The sequence below is a fragment of the Bombina bombina genome, chromosome 1 (genome assembly GCF_027579735.1).
Source record: "Bombina bombina isolate aBomBom1 chromosome 1, aBomBom1.pri, whole genome shotgun sequence".
Classification (NCBI taxonomy): domain Eukaryota; kingdom Metazoa; phylum Chordata; class Amphibia; order Anura; family Bombinatoridae; genus Bombina; species Bombina bombina.
In genome coordinates, this window is record NC_069499.1 from 938015247 (window position 1) to 938028645 (window position 13399).

The window sequence follows — 13399 nt, forward strand, 5'->3', positions numbered from 1 at the left end:
TGCATTCTTTGGATTTTACAGTTTCTTCAGGATGTTTTGGATAAGGGTTTGTCTGCAAATTCTTTAAAAGGACAAATTTCTACTCTTTCGGTCTTGTTTCATAGAAAGATTGCTAAACTTCCTGATATTCACTGTTTTGTTCAGGCTTTGATTCGTATCAAACCTGTTATTAAATCTATTTCTTCTCCTTGGAGTCTCAATTTGGTTTTGAAGATTTTACAGGCTCCTCCTTTTGAGCCTATGCATTCTTTGGATATTTAATTACTTTCTTGGAAAGTGTTATTTCTTTTGGCTATCTCTTCTGCTAGAAGAGTTTCTGAATTGTCTGCTCTCTCTTGTGAGTGTCCTTATCTGATTTTACATCAAGATAAAGCTGTTTTGTGAACGTCATTTAAATTGTTGAATAAAGTTGTGAATTCTAACAACATCAATAGGGAAATTGTTGTTACCTCTTTGTGTCCTAATCCTAAGAATACTCTTGAAATGTCTTTACATTCTTTGGATGTGGTAAGAACTTTGAAATATTATGTTGAGGCTACTAAAGATTTAAGAAAGACTTCTAGTCTATTTGTTATTTTTTCTGGCTCCAGGAAAGGTCAGAAAGCCTCTGCTATTTCTCTGGCATCTTGGTTGAAACACTTGATTCACAAAGAGGCAGGGCAGTCTCCGCATCAAGGAATTACAGCTCATTCTACTAGATCAGTTGCCACTTCTTGTGCTTTCAAGAATGAAGCTTCAGTTGATCAAATTTGCAAAGCAGCAACTTGGTCTTCTTTGCATACTTTTACTAAATTTTACCATTTTGATGTGTTTGCTTCTTCGGAAGCAGCCTTTGGTAGAAAGGTTCTTCAGACAATTGTTTGCTTGATTCTAGTGCCTTTGATTTGAGGGTTTTTTTTTAATTTCTAAGAAAACGTAATTATTTTTTGGGATTTAATTTCTCCGCGGATTTAGCTGCTATTTTATCCCTCCCTCTATAGTGACTCATGGATTTCCAACATCTTGGGTATTATATTCCATAGGTCACTAGCTCATGGACTCTTGCCACTTACATGAAAAAAAACATAATTTATGTAAGAACTTACCTGATTCATATCTTTCATAGTGGCAAGAGTCCATGAGACCTACCTTATTTTTTGTGGTTATGATTTTTGTATAAAGCACTTTATTTTTTCCAGTTCCTCTTTTCTCCAACATAGGTGTGTCCGGTCCACGGCGTCATCCTTACTTGTGGGATATTCTCTTCCCCAACAGGAAATGGCAAAGAGCCCAGCAAAGCTGGTCACATGATCCCTCCTAGGCTCCGCCTTCCCCAGTCATTCTCTTTGCCGTTGTACAGGCAACATCTCCACGGAGATGGCTTAGAGTTTTTTAGTGTTTAACTGTAGTTTTTATTATTCAATCAAGAGTTTGTTATTTTAAAATAGTGCTGGTATGTACTATTTACTCTGAAACAGAAAAGAGATGAAGATTTCTGTTTGTAAGAGGAAAATGATTTTAGCAACCGTTACTAAAATCGATGGCTGTTTCCACACAGGACTGTTGAGAGGAATTAACTTCAGTTGGGGGAACAGTGAGCAGACTTTTGCTGCTTGAGGTATGACGCATTCTAACAAGACGATGTAATGCTGGAAGCTGTCATTTTCCCTATGGGATCCGGTAAGCCATTTTTATTACAGAAAGAAAAAAAAAGGGCTTCACAAGGGCTTTTTAAGACTGTAGACATTTTCTGGGCTAAATCGATTTATATATAAACATATTTTATACTCCATAGCCTTGAGGAATTATTTTAATCTTGGGAATTATGTAAAATAACCGGCAGGCACTGTATTGGACACCTTATTCTCTAGGGGCTTTCCCTAATCATAGGCAGAGTCTCATTTTCGCGCCTCTATTGCGCACTTGTTTTTGAGAAGCATGACATGCAGATGCATGTGTGAGGAGCTCTGATACATAGAAAAGACTTTCTGAAGGCGTCATTTGGTATCGTATTCCCCTTTGGGCTTGGTTGGGTCTCAGCAAAGCAGATACCAGGGACTGTAAAGGGGTTAAATATAAAAACGGCTCCGGTTCCGTTATTTTAAGGGTTAAAGCTTCCAAATTTGGTGTGCAATACTTTTAAGGCTTTAAGACACTGTGGTGAAATTTTGGTGAATTTTGAACAATTCCTTCATACTTTTTCGCAATTGCAGTAATAAAGTGTGTTCAGTTTAAAATTTAAAGTGACAGTAACGGTTTATTTTAAAACGTTTTTTGTACTTTGTTATCAAGTTTTTGCCTGTTTAACATGTCTGAACTACCAGATAGACTGTGTTCTGAATGTGGGGAAGCCAAAGTTCCTTCTCATTTAAATAGATGTGATTTATGTGACACAAAATTTAGAGAAAATGATGCCCAAGATGATTCCTCAAGTGAGGGGAGTAAGCATGGTACTGCATCATCCCCTCCTTCGTCTACACCAGTCTTGCCCACACAGGAGGCCCCTAGTACATCTAGCGCGCCAATACTCCTTACTATGCAACAATTAACGGCTGTAATGGATAATTCTATCAAAAACATTTTAGCCAAAATGCCCACTTATCAGCGAAAGCGCGACTGCTCTGTTTTAGAAAATACTGAAGAGCATGAGGACGCTGATGATATTGGTTCTGAAGGGCCCCTACGCCAGTCTGAGGGGGCCAGGGAGGTTTTGTCTGAGGGAGAAATTTCAGATTCAGGGAAAATTTCTCAACAAGCTGAACCTGATGTGATTACATTTAAATTTAAATTGGAACATCTCCGCGCTCTGCTTAAGGAGGTGTTATCCACTCTGGATGATTGTGAGAATTTGGTCATTCCAGAGAAACTATGTAAAATGGACAAGTTCCTAGAGGTCCCGGGGCCCCCCGAAGCTTTTCCTATACCCAAGCGGGTGGCGGACATTGTAAATAAAGAATTGGAAAGGCCCGGTATACCTTTCGTCCCTCCCCCCATATTTAAAAAATTGTTTCCTATGGTCGACCCCAGAAAGGACTTATGGCAGACAGTCCCCAAGGTCGAGGGGGCGGTTTCTACTCTAAACAAACGCACCACTATACCCATAGAAGATAGTTGTGCTTTCAAAGATCCTATGGATAAAAAATTAGAAGGTTTGCTTAAAAAGATGTTTGTTCAGCAAGGTTACCTTCTACAACCAATTTCATGCATTGTTCCTGTCACTACAGCAGCGTGTTTCTGGTTCGATGAACTAGAAAAGGCGCTCAATAATAATTCTTCTTCTTATGAGGAGATTATGGACAGAATTCATGCTCTCAAATTGGCTAATTCTTTCACCCTAGACGCCACTTTGCAATTGGCTAGGTTAGCGGCAAAAAATTCTGGTTTTGCTATTGTGGCGCGCAGAGCGCTTTGGTTAAAATCTTGGTCAGCGGATGCGTCTTCCAAGAACAAATTGCTTAACATTCCTTTCAAGGGGAAAACGCTGTTTGGCCCTGACTTGAAAGAGATTATCTCTGATATCACTGGGGGCAAGGGCCACGCCCTTCCTCAGGATAGGTCTTTCAAGGCCAAAAATAAACCTAATTTTCGTCCCTTTCGCAGAAACGGACCAGCCCCAAGTGCTACGTCCTCTAAGCAAGAGGGTAATACTTCTCAAGCCAAGCCAGCCTGGAGACCAATGCAAGGCTGGAACAAAGGAAAGCAGGCCAAGAAACCTGCCACTGCTACCAAGACAGCATGAGATGTTGGCCCCCGATCCGGGACCGGATCTGGTGGGGGGCAGACTCTCTCTCTTCGCTCAGGCTTGGGCAAGAGATGTTCTGGATCCTTGGGCACTAGAAATAGTCTCCCAAGGTTATCTTCTGGAATTCAAGGGGCTTCCCCCAAGGGGGAGGTTCCACAGGTCTCAATTGTCTTCAGACCACATAAAAAGACAGGCATTCTTACATTGTGTAGAAGACCTGTTAAAAATGGGAGTGATTCATCCTGTTCCTTTAGGAGAACAAGGGATGGGGTTCTACTCCAATCTGTTCGTTGTTCCCAAAAAAGAGGGAACATTCAGACCAATCTTAGATCTCAAGATCCTAAACAAGTTTCTCAAGGTTCCATCGTTCAAAATGGAAACCATTCGAACAATTCTTCCTTCCATCCAGGAAGGTCAATTCATGACCACGGTGGATTTAAAGGATGCGTATCTACATATTCCTATCCACAAGGAACATCATCGGTTCCTAAGGTTCGCATTCCTGGACAAGCATTACCAGTTTGTGGCACTTCCGTTCGGATTAGCCACTGCTCCAAGGATTTTCACAAAGGTACTAGGGTCCCTTCTAGCGGTGCTAAGACCAAGGGGCATTGCAGTAGTACCTTACTTGGACGACATTCTGATTCAAGCGTCGTCCCTTCCTCAAGCAAAGGCTCACACGGACATTGTCCTGGCCTTTCTCAGATCTCACGGGTGGAAAGTGAACGTAGAAAAAAGTTCTCTATCTCCGTCAACAAGGGTTCCCTTCTTGGGAACAATAATAGACTCCTTAGAAATGAGGATTTTTCTGACAGAGGCCAGAAAATCAAAACTTCTAAACTCTTGTCAAATACTTCATTCTGTTCCTCTTCCTTCCATAGCGCAGTGCATGGAAGTAATAGGTTTGATGGTAGCGGCAATGGACATAGTTCCTTTTGCGCGAATTCATCTAAGACCATTACAACTGTGCATGCTCAGTCAGTGGAATGGGGACTATACAGACTTGTCTCCGACGATACAAGTAGATCAGAGGACCAGAGATTCACTCCGTTGGTGGCTGTCCCTGGACAACCTGTCACAGGGGATGAGCTTCCGCAGACCAGAGTGGGTCATTGTCACGACCGACGCCAGTCTGGTGGGCTGGGGCGCGGTCTGGGGACCCCTGAAAGCTCAGGGTCTTTGGTCTCGGGAAGAATCTCTTCTCCCGATAAATATTCTGGAACTGAGAGCGATATTCAATGCTCTCAAGGCTTGGCCTCAGCTAGCAAAGGCCAAGTTCATACGGTTTCAATCAGACAACATGACGACTGTTGCGTACATCAACCATCAGGGGGGAACAAGGAGTTCCCTGGCGATGGAAGAAGTGATCAAAATCATTCAATGGGCGGAGACTCACTCCTGCCACTTGTCTGCAATCCACATCCCAGGAGTGGAAAATTGGGAAGCGGATTTTCTGAGTCGTCAGACATTTCACCCGGGGGAGTGGGAACTCCATCCGGAAATCTTTGCCCAAATTACTCAGTTGTGGGGCATTCCAGACATGGATCTGATGGCCTCTCGTCAGAACTTCAAGGTTCCTTGCTACGGGTCCAGATCCAGGGATCCCAAGGCGACTCTAGTAGATGCACTAGTAGCACCTTGGACCTTCAAACTAGCTTATGTATTCCCGCCGTTTCCTCTCATCCCCAGGCTGGTAGCCAGGATCAATCAGGAGAGGGCATCGGTGATCTTGATAGCTCCTGCGTGGCCACGCAGGACTTGGTATGCAGACCTGGTGAATATGTCATCGGCTCCACCATGGAAGCTACCTTTGAGACGAGACCTTCTTGTTCAAGGTCCGTTCGAACATCCGAATCTGGTCTCACTCCAACTGACTGCTTGGAGATTGAACGCTTGATCTTATCAAAGCGAGGGTTCTCAGATTCGGTCATTGATACTCTTGTTCAGGCCAGAAAGCCTGTAACTAGAAAAATTTACCACAAAATATGGAAAAAATATATCTGTTGGTGTGAATCTAAAGGATTCCCTTGGGACAAGGTAAAAATTCCTAAGATTCTATCCTTTCTTCAAGAAGGTTTGGAGAAAGGATTATCTGCAAGTTCCTTGAAGGGACAGATTTCTGCCTTGTCTGTGTTACTTCACAAAAAGCTGGCAGCTGTGCCAGATGTTCAAGCCTTTGTTCAGGCTCTGGTTAGAATCAAGCCTGTTTACAAACCTTTGACTCCTCCTTGGAGTCTCAATTTAGTTCTTTCAGTTCTTCAGGGGGTTCCGTTTGAACCCTTACATTCCGTTGATATTAAGTTATTATCTTGGAAAGTTTTGTTTTTGGTTGCAATTTCTTCTGCTAGAAGAGTTTCAGAATTATCTGCTCTGCAGTGTTCTCCTCCTTATCTGGTGTTCCATGCAGATAAGGTGGTTTTACGTACTAAACCTGGTTTTCTTCCGAAAGTTGTTTCTAACAAAAACATTAACCAGGAGATAGTCGTGCCTTCTTTGTGTCCGAATCCAGTTTCAAAGAAGGAACGTTTGTTGCACAATTTGGATGTTGTTCGTGCTCTAAAATTCTATTTAGATGCTACAAAGGATTTTAGACAAACATCTTCCTTGTTTGTTGTTTATTCTGGTAAAAGGAGAGGTCAAAAAGCAACTTCTACCTCTCTCTCTTTTTGGATTAAAAGCATCATCAGATTGGCTTATGAGACTGCCGGACGGCAGCCTCCTGAAAGAATCACAGCTCATTCCACTAGGGCTGTGGCTTCCACATGGGCCTTCAAGAACGAGGCTTCTGTTGATCAGATATGTAAGGCAGCGACTTGGTCTTCACTGCACACTTTTACTAAATTTTACAAGTTTGATACTTTTGCTTCTTCTGAGGCTATTTTTGGGAGAAAGGTTTTGCAAGCCGTGGTGCCTTCCATCTAGGTGACCTGATTTGCTCCCTCCCTTCATCCGTGTCCTAAAGCTTTGGTATTGGTTCCCACAAGTAAGGATGACGCCGTGGACCGGACACACCTATGTTGGAGAAAACAGAATTTATGTTTACCTTATAAATTACTTTCTCCAACGGTGTGTCCGGCCCACGGCCCGCCCTGGTTTTTTAATCAGGTCTGATAATTTATTTTCTTTAACTACAGTCACCACGGTATCATATGGTTTCTCCTATGCAAATATTCCTCCTTTACGTCGGTCGAATGACTGGGGAAGGCGGAGCCTAGGAGGGATCATGTGACCAGCTTTGCTGGGCTCTTTGCCATTTCCTGTTGGGGAAGAGAATATCCCACAAGTAAGGATGACGCCGTGGACCGGACACACCGTTGGAGAAAGTAATTTATCAGGTAAACATAAATTCTGTTTTTGTATGCTTTTTACTCCTTCTTTTACACCTCACTTCTTGGCTACACGTTAAACAAAGGTATGAGTGAGGTGGGAGGTGTATTTATAGGCATTTTGAGGTTTGGGAAACTTTGCCCCCTCCTGGTAGGAATGTATATCCCATACAACACTAGCTCATGGACTCTTGCCACTACGAAAAATTAATTTATCAGGCAAGTTCTTACATAAATTGTTTTTTATCTCCCTGTTTTGTAGGTCACAAAGGAGGAGAGACTGTTTCATGATATCATGAAATGCTACCGAAACCAACCCCAAGCAAACAGCCATGTGAGTCCAGCATACACTTCATGATTCTATGACAGGTTGTTATAAACTTACAGAAAGTAGTCTGTTTTAAGGACTTACATTTTTTGTCTTTAAAATAGTATTACAAGGCACTATTAAATGAACTTTGACGTAAGTACCTGAGAGACAAGTGAAGTCTCTCTACTGACTCACAATGTTTTATAAAGTAAACATGAGAGACAAGTCGAGTCCTTTTTTATTTTTTATATCACTCATACATTAAATTCACAGTAATGGCTAAATTTAAATGTTTATTATTCGGATTTAACAATCCATTTAAACAGCTTCCATTTACTTCTGTTTAATTTGCTTCATTCTCTTGGAATCCTTGGTTTAAAAGTATAGCTAGGTAGGCTTGGGGGGCAACAGTTTACTACTGGAAGCAATCTCCTAATTGGTGGCTGCACCTATGTGCCTCTTTTCATTGGCTCACTTGATGTGTTCAGCTAGCTCCCATTAGGGTAATGATGTTCCCTCAACAAAGGAAACCAGGAGAATGAAGCAAATTATATAACGGATATAGTGGAAAGTTGTTTAAAACTGCATGCTATATCTGAACCATGAAAGAAAAACTTTGTGTTAAATTTCCTTTACAGCTAGGTTATTTAATTTCTGTGTCCTCAAAGAGAAAATGTGAAGGTGGCAATTTAAATTTAGCAATGTAAATGTTTCCTTTTGAGCAGCAGTATTTTTAATCTTGTATTACTGTAATGCAAACTTAAATAACATTTGGCCATAATTACACCAGTTAGTATAGCAGATGTAAATAACTTTCTTAGGGAAAATCTAGTTACCACTTTATATTTATTAGTACAGTGTTGAACATATAGCTACCATTATAAGATAGGTTATAGTCCTCAACACATGCACATCCTGAGACATACATAATAACACAAGTGAAACATGCAATATAGAGACAGCACAAGCAGAAGATGAAGAACTACTTAAAAATTAAACAAAAGAGAGAAGCGCTCAACCTGGGAACGAACCTTGGCATTATAGCTTGTTCTATGGCTAGTTACCACCCTTTTTTGCTCAACGTGCACCTTTCGCAGAGAAGAAGTTTCATGTAGTTCATCAATCTGGTCCTGACTAAACAGTGCAGTCCAGTCTCACAACACCAGGCAATCCTTATCTGTAAGAGAAAAACTGCAATACCCCTGATGTATGTTTCAGCCTAGTGTGGGCCTTGTCAGTGAGGTGCAGCCATATCCTTCTAGGCACACTGAGCAATGAGTCCACATCTGGTTTCACGTATCACTCTTGGGGAGGCTTCCTTCAGGGTCATAATTCACATATACAAAAAGAGAGTAGCGCTCAACCTGGGAACGAACGCTAGCATAATAGTTTTTTTCTATGGCTAGTTACCACCCTAGGAGCAGCCTCTTTTTGCTCAACTACTTAAAAATTGTTTTATACATACATAATAAAACATTCATACACGCTAAAATCATTTAATATTATAATTTCACTAATAGTCCAAAACAGGACATCTTTAACATGTCTGGTCAGACAATGTTTAGAGGCCACACTGCTTGAATGCACATATTTCTTTCTAATGACACGATGAGTCCACGGATCATCTAATTACTTTTGGGAATATCACTCCTGCCCTGCAGGAGGTGGCAAAGAGCACCACAGCAAAGCTGTTAAATAACACCTCTCTTCCCTCCAACCCCAGTCATTCTCTTTGCCTACGTTAGAGCAAGGAAGTGGTAAAGTTAGGTGTTAGAATATTCTTCAAGCAAGATTTTATTATTTTTAAGTAGTGCAAGATTGTGCTGCTTTGTTTTGGGATGTAGCCGTAGTCCATATCAGCCTCTTCAGTAGAGCAGTGGTGGCTTTAGAGCATTGGGAACTTGTGGGGTATAATCGTCACTCCGCCTCCCATATACTAATGCTGCCCTATTTTCTAAAGCCTGAGTAGGATTATTCAGTCTTTGCATTTTTTTTCCACAGGTCCATGTGAGGGATCATGCCTCTCAAACCTAGTGAGCTGCCTTGCTGCCGGGCAGATTTATAAAGGTAAGTGCTGACTTTTTATTTTCTGGAAACATTATACAGAATAAAAGATGGCACTTTAAAATAAGTTGATCAAATTCTGGGACAAAAGAAAAGTTCTCCTATGACTTGGATGATCTTATTATGGGCAGTAATAGCAGGCATGGGGGACGAGGAGCAGGCTCAGAGGTGGTGGTTTTTACTTTAGTAATGATACAACAGCATTACTATACTTTTGGCCAAATGTGAGGTTTTTTCTTGTAACTCCCACGATGGGTGGGGTTAACGGAAGCGGCAAAGTTTGTTGCACACTTCTCCCTTATACTTTCTGTGTTCCGTAGCAAAGAAAGCTGCGTCACAGTTTTTGGCCGTATTACGGACTTGAATTGACAGAATAAAGAGGTTGTGTCCGGATCGTCTAACAGTGTATACACTCCTATGGTAGTCAGTCAGGTAAGTATCTCAGCAAAGTTAAGCTGAGGTGTAATGGTGTCCGGAGTATTTATTTTTTTGCCTTTAAGTGTTACTTTATTATTTTGTAGAAAAATAAAGCAGTTTATTTTTAAAAAAAATTAAAGGAACAGTAATGGTTTTTTTTTCGTGGGGGTATTTTCTTAATAAAATATCAGTTATTTATCTATTTATTCAGTTTGTTGGTGAATCAAGATGGACCAAGAGGCCCTGCAAGATGTTACATGTTCTTTATGTTTTGATGCTAATGTGGAACCACCAATCCCTTTCTGTTCCTCATGTATTGAGAGAACTTTACATTACAGGGATAGACTTCCCTCATGTCCTCTGCGGTTTCTGATGCGTTGTCTGCCTTTCCCATGCTGCAGGGAAAGTGCAAGAGGAAAAGTAAACAATCAGTAAGTGAGGTTGCTGACACAGTCGTTGCTATTTCGAATGCCCCCTCCCAGAAGCCTGAGGAGGAGGATACTTCGGTAGCATCTGAGGGTGAAATCTCAGTGTAATTCCTTCTGCTGATACTGAAGTTGTATCTTTCAGGTTTAAGCTAGAACACCTCTGTCTGTTACCTAAGGAGGTTTTAGCTACACTGGACGACAGCGACACCACGGTCGTAGTAAATCCTAAGAAATACAGTAAGCTAAACAAATATTTTGATGTACCTTCCATGGTTAAGGTTTTTCCTGTACCAGATTGAGCTACAGAGATTATTGCTAAGGAATGGGAGAGACCAGGTATCCCTTTTTCTCTATCCCCTATATTTAAAGAGATGTTTCCTATAGCAGATTCTATTAAGGAGTCTTGGCAGACAGTACCCAAGGTGGAGGGGGCAATTTCCACACTGGCTATGAGGACCACTATTCCCATAGAGGATAGTTGTTCTTTTAAAGATCCTATGGACAAAAAGTTAGAGGGGTTACTCAAGAAGATGTATGTACACCAGGGTTTACAATGGCAACCTGCAGTGTGCATTGCTAGTCACTAGTGCGGCGGCATACTGGTTTGATGCGTTGTCTGAATCTATTAGGACAGACACTCCCCTTGAAGAGATCCAGGATAGAATCAAGGCCCTTAAGTTGGCTAATTCCTTTATTACGAATGCTTCCCTACAGGATATTAAACTGGGAGCAAAGATTTCCGGTTTTGCTGTGCTGGCCTGCTGAGCCTTATGGTTAAAATCTTGGTCTGCGGATATGTCATCTAAGTCTAAGCTTCTGGCTATTCCCTACAAGGGGAAGACCTTGCTTGGGCCGGGATTGGCGGAAATAATTTCTGACATTACGGGAGGAAAGGGTAATTTCCTCCCTCAGGACAAGAGAAGTAAGCAGAAGGGACGTCAGAGCAATTTTCGTTCCTTTCGAAACGTTAAAAAAATAAGCCCTCCTCTCCTCCTTCGAAGCAGGAACAGTCTAAGCCTTCCTGGAAGCCTAACCAGTCTTGGAACAAGGGAAAACAATCCAACAAGCCTGCTATTGACTCAAAGACAGCAGGAAGGGTCTGCCCCGATCCGGGACCGGATCTTTTGGGGGGCAGACTTTCTTTCTTCGCTTGCGTTCGGGATGTTCAGGATCCCTGGGCGGTGGACATCGTGTCCCAGGGATACAAACTAGAGTTCAAAACCTTTCCTCCCAGGGGCAGGTTTCTTCTCTCAAGATTATCTGTAGACCAGACAAAAAGAGAGGCGTTCTTACACTGTGTTCAAGACCTTTCCAACCTATGAGTGATAGTTCCTGTCCCCAGACAGGAGCAGGGTCTGGGATATTTTATTCCAATCTGTTTGTGGTTCCCAAAAAAGAGGGAACTTTCAGACCAATTCTAGATCTCAAAAGCCTAAACAAGTTCCTCAGAGTACCGTCCTTCAAGATGGAAACTATTCGTTCTATTCTTCCCTTGGTTCAAGAGGGTCAATTTATGACAACGGTAGATGCAAAGGACGCGTACCTGCATGTTCCCATCAACAAGGACCATCACAAGTTTCTAAGGTTTGCTTTTCTAGACAAACACCAGTTTGTGGCTTTTCCATTCCAGAATTTTTTCAAAGGTTGGCGGTGCTCCGGTTGCATGGCATTGCAGTGGCGCTTTATCTGGACGACATTCTGGTTCAGGCACCATCCTTTCAACAGGCAAAATACCACACGAAAATGTTATCCTTCCTGCGATCTCACCGATGGAAGGAGAACTTGGAAAAGAGTTTCTTGGTTCCAACTACAAGGGTAGTTTTCTTGGGAACCATCGGTCTCATGGTAGCGGCTATGGACATCATCCCGTTTGCCTGTTTCCACCTCAGACCTCTGCAGTTATGCATGCTCAGGCAGTGGAACGGAGATTATGTGAACCTGTCTCCACGATTACATCTGGAACAGGAGACAAGGACCATCTATCCCAGGGAACTTGCTTCCGCAGACCCACCTGGGTGATTGTGACAACGGACGCCAGCCTTCTGGGATGGGGAGTAGTCTGGGGCTCTCTAAAGACTCAGGGGACATGGGCTCGGTTGGAGTCTGTTCTAACCATAAACATTCTAGAGCTGAGAGCAATCTTCAATGCTCTTCTGGCCTGGTCTGTTATCCTCGGCCCGGTTCATCAGGTTCCAGTCGGATAACATAACTTCAGTGGCTTACATCAACCATCAGGGAGGAACTCTGAGTTCCTTGGCCATGACAGAGGTAGCCAAGATAATTCAGTGGGCAGAGACCCACAACTGCTGTCTGTCGGCGATCCACATTCCAGGGGTGGACAACTGGGAGGCGGACTTCCTGAGCAGACAGACTTTTCACCCGGGGGAGTGGGAACTCCATCCGGAAGTGTTTTCCAGCCTGATTTTTAAATGGGGACAGCCGGAATTGGATCTCATGGCATCTCGGCAGAATGCCAAGCTTCCGAGGTACGGGTCAAGGGACCCTCAGGCGGTACTGATAGACGCTCTGGCAGTACCTTGGAATTTCAGTCTTGCATACCTATTTCCTCCGTTCGCTCTTCTACCTCGGGTCATTGCTCGAATCAAGCAGGAGAGGGCGTTGGTGAGCCTCATTGCACCCACGTGGCCTCACATGATTTAGTATGCAGACCTGGTGGACATGTCATCTCTTCCACCTTCGAGACTTCCGTTGAGAAAGGATCTAGTTTCTCTGAAGCTGACTGCTTGGAGATTGAACGCTTAATTTTATCCAAGCGTGGATTTTCATTGAGACCATGATTCAGGCTCGTAAAACGGTGACTAGAAAGATTTCCCATAAGATATAGCGTAAATATCTGTATTGGTGTGAATCCAAAGGCTACTCTTGGAGTAGAGTTAGGATTCCTAGAATGCTGTTCTTTCTCCCAGAAGGTTTGGAGAAGGGTTTATTCGCAAGTTCCCTAAAAGGTCAAATATCTGCCTTGTCTATTTTGTTACATAAACGTCTGGCGGACGTCCCAGACGTGCAATCGTTTTGTCAGGCCAGTGTTTAAGCCAGTTACTTCTCCTTGGAGTCTTAACTTAGTTCTTAAGGTTCTTCAAAGGGCTCCGTTTGAACCTATGCATTCCTTAGA

General features: G+C 42.6%; 1 protein-coding gene across 1 annotated transcript in view; it reads left to right on the forward strand.

Annotated features, from left to right (window-relative positions):
* Window positions 1–13399, forward strand: part of LOC128661728 (retinoblastoma-like protein 1) — a 387986-nt gene that overhangs the window by 238726 nt on the left and 135861 nt on the right. The window contains exon 8 of the mRNA XM_053715950.1: window positions 7310–7381. Within this exon, the coding sequence (XP_053571925.1) occupies window positions 7310–7381 (72 nt within the window). The remainder of the gene's footprint in view (window positions 1–7309; window positions 7382–13399) is intronic.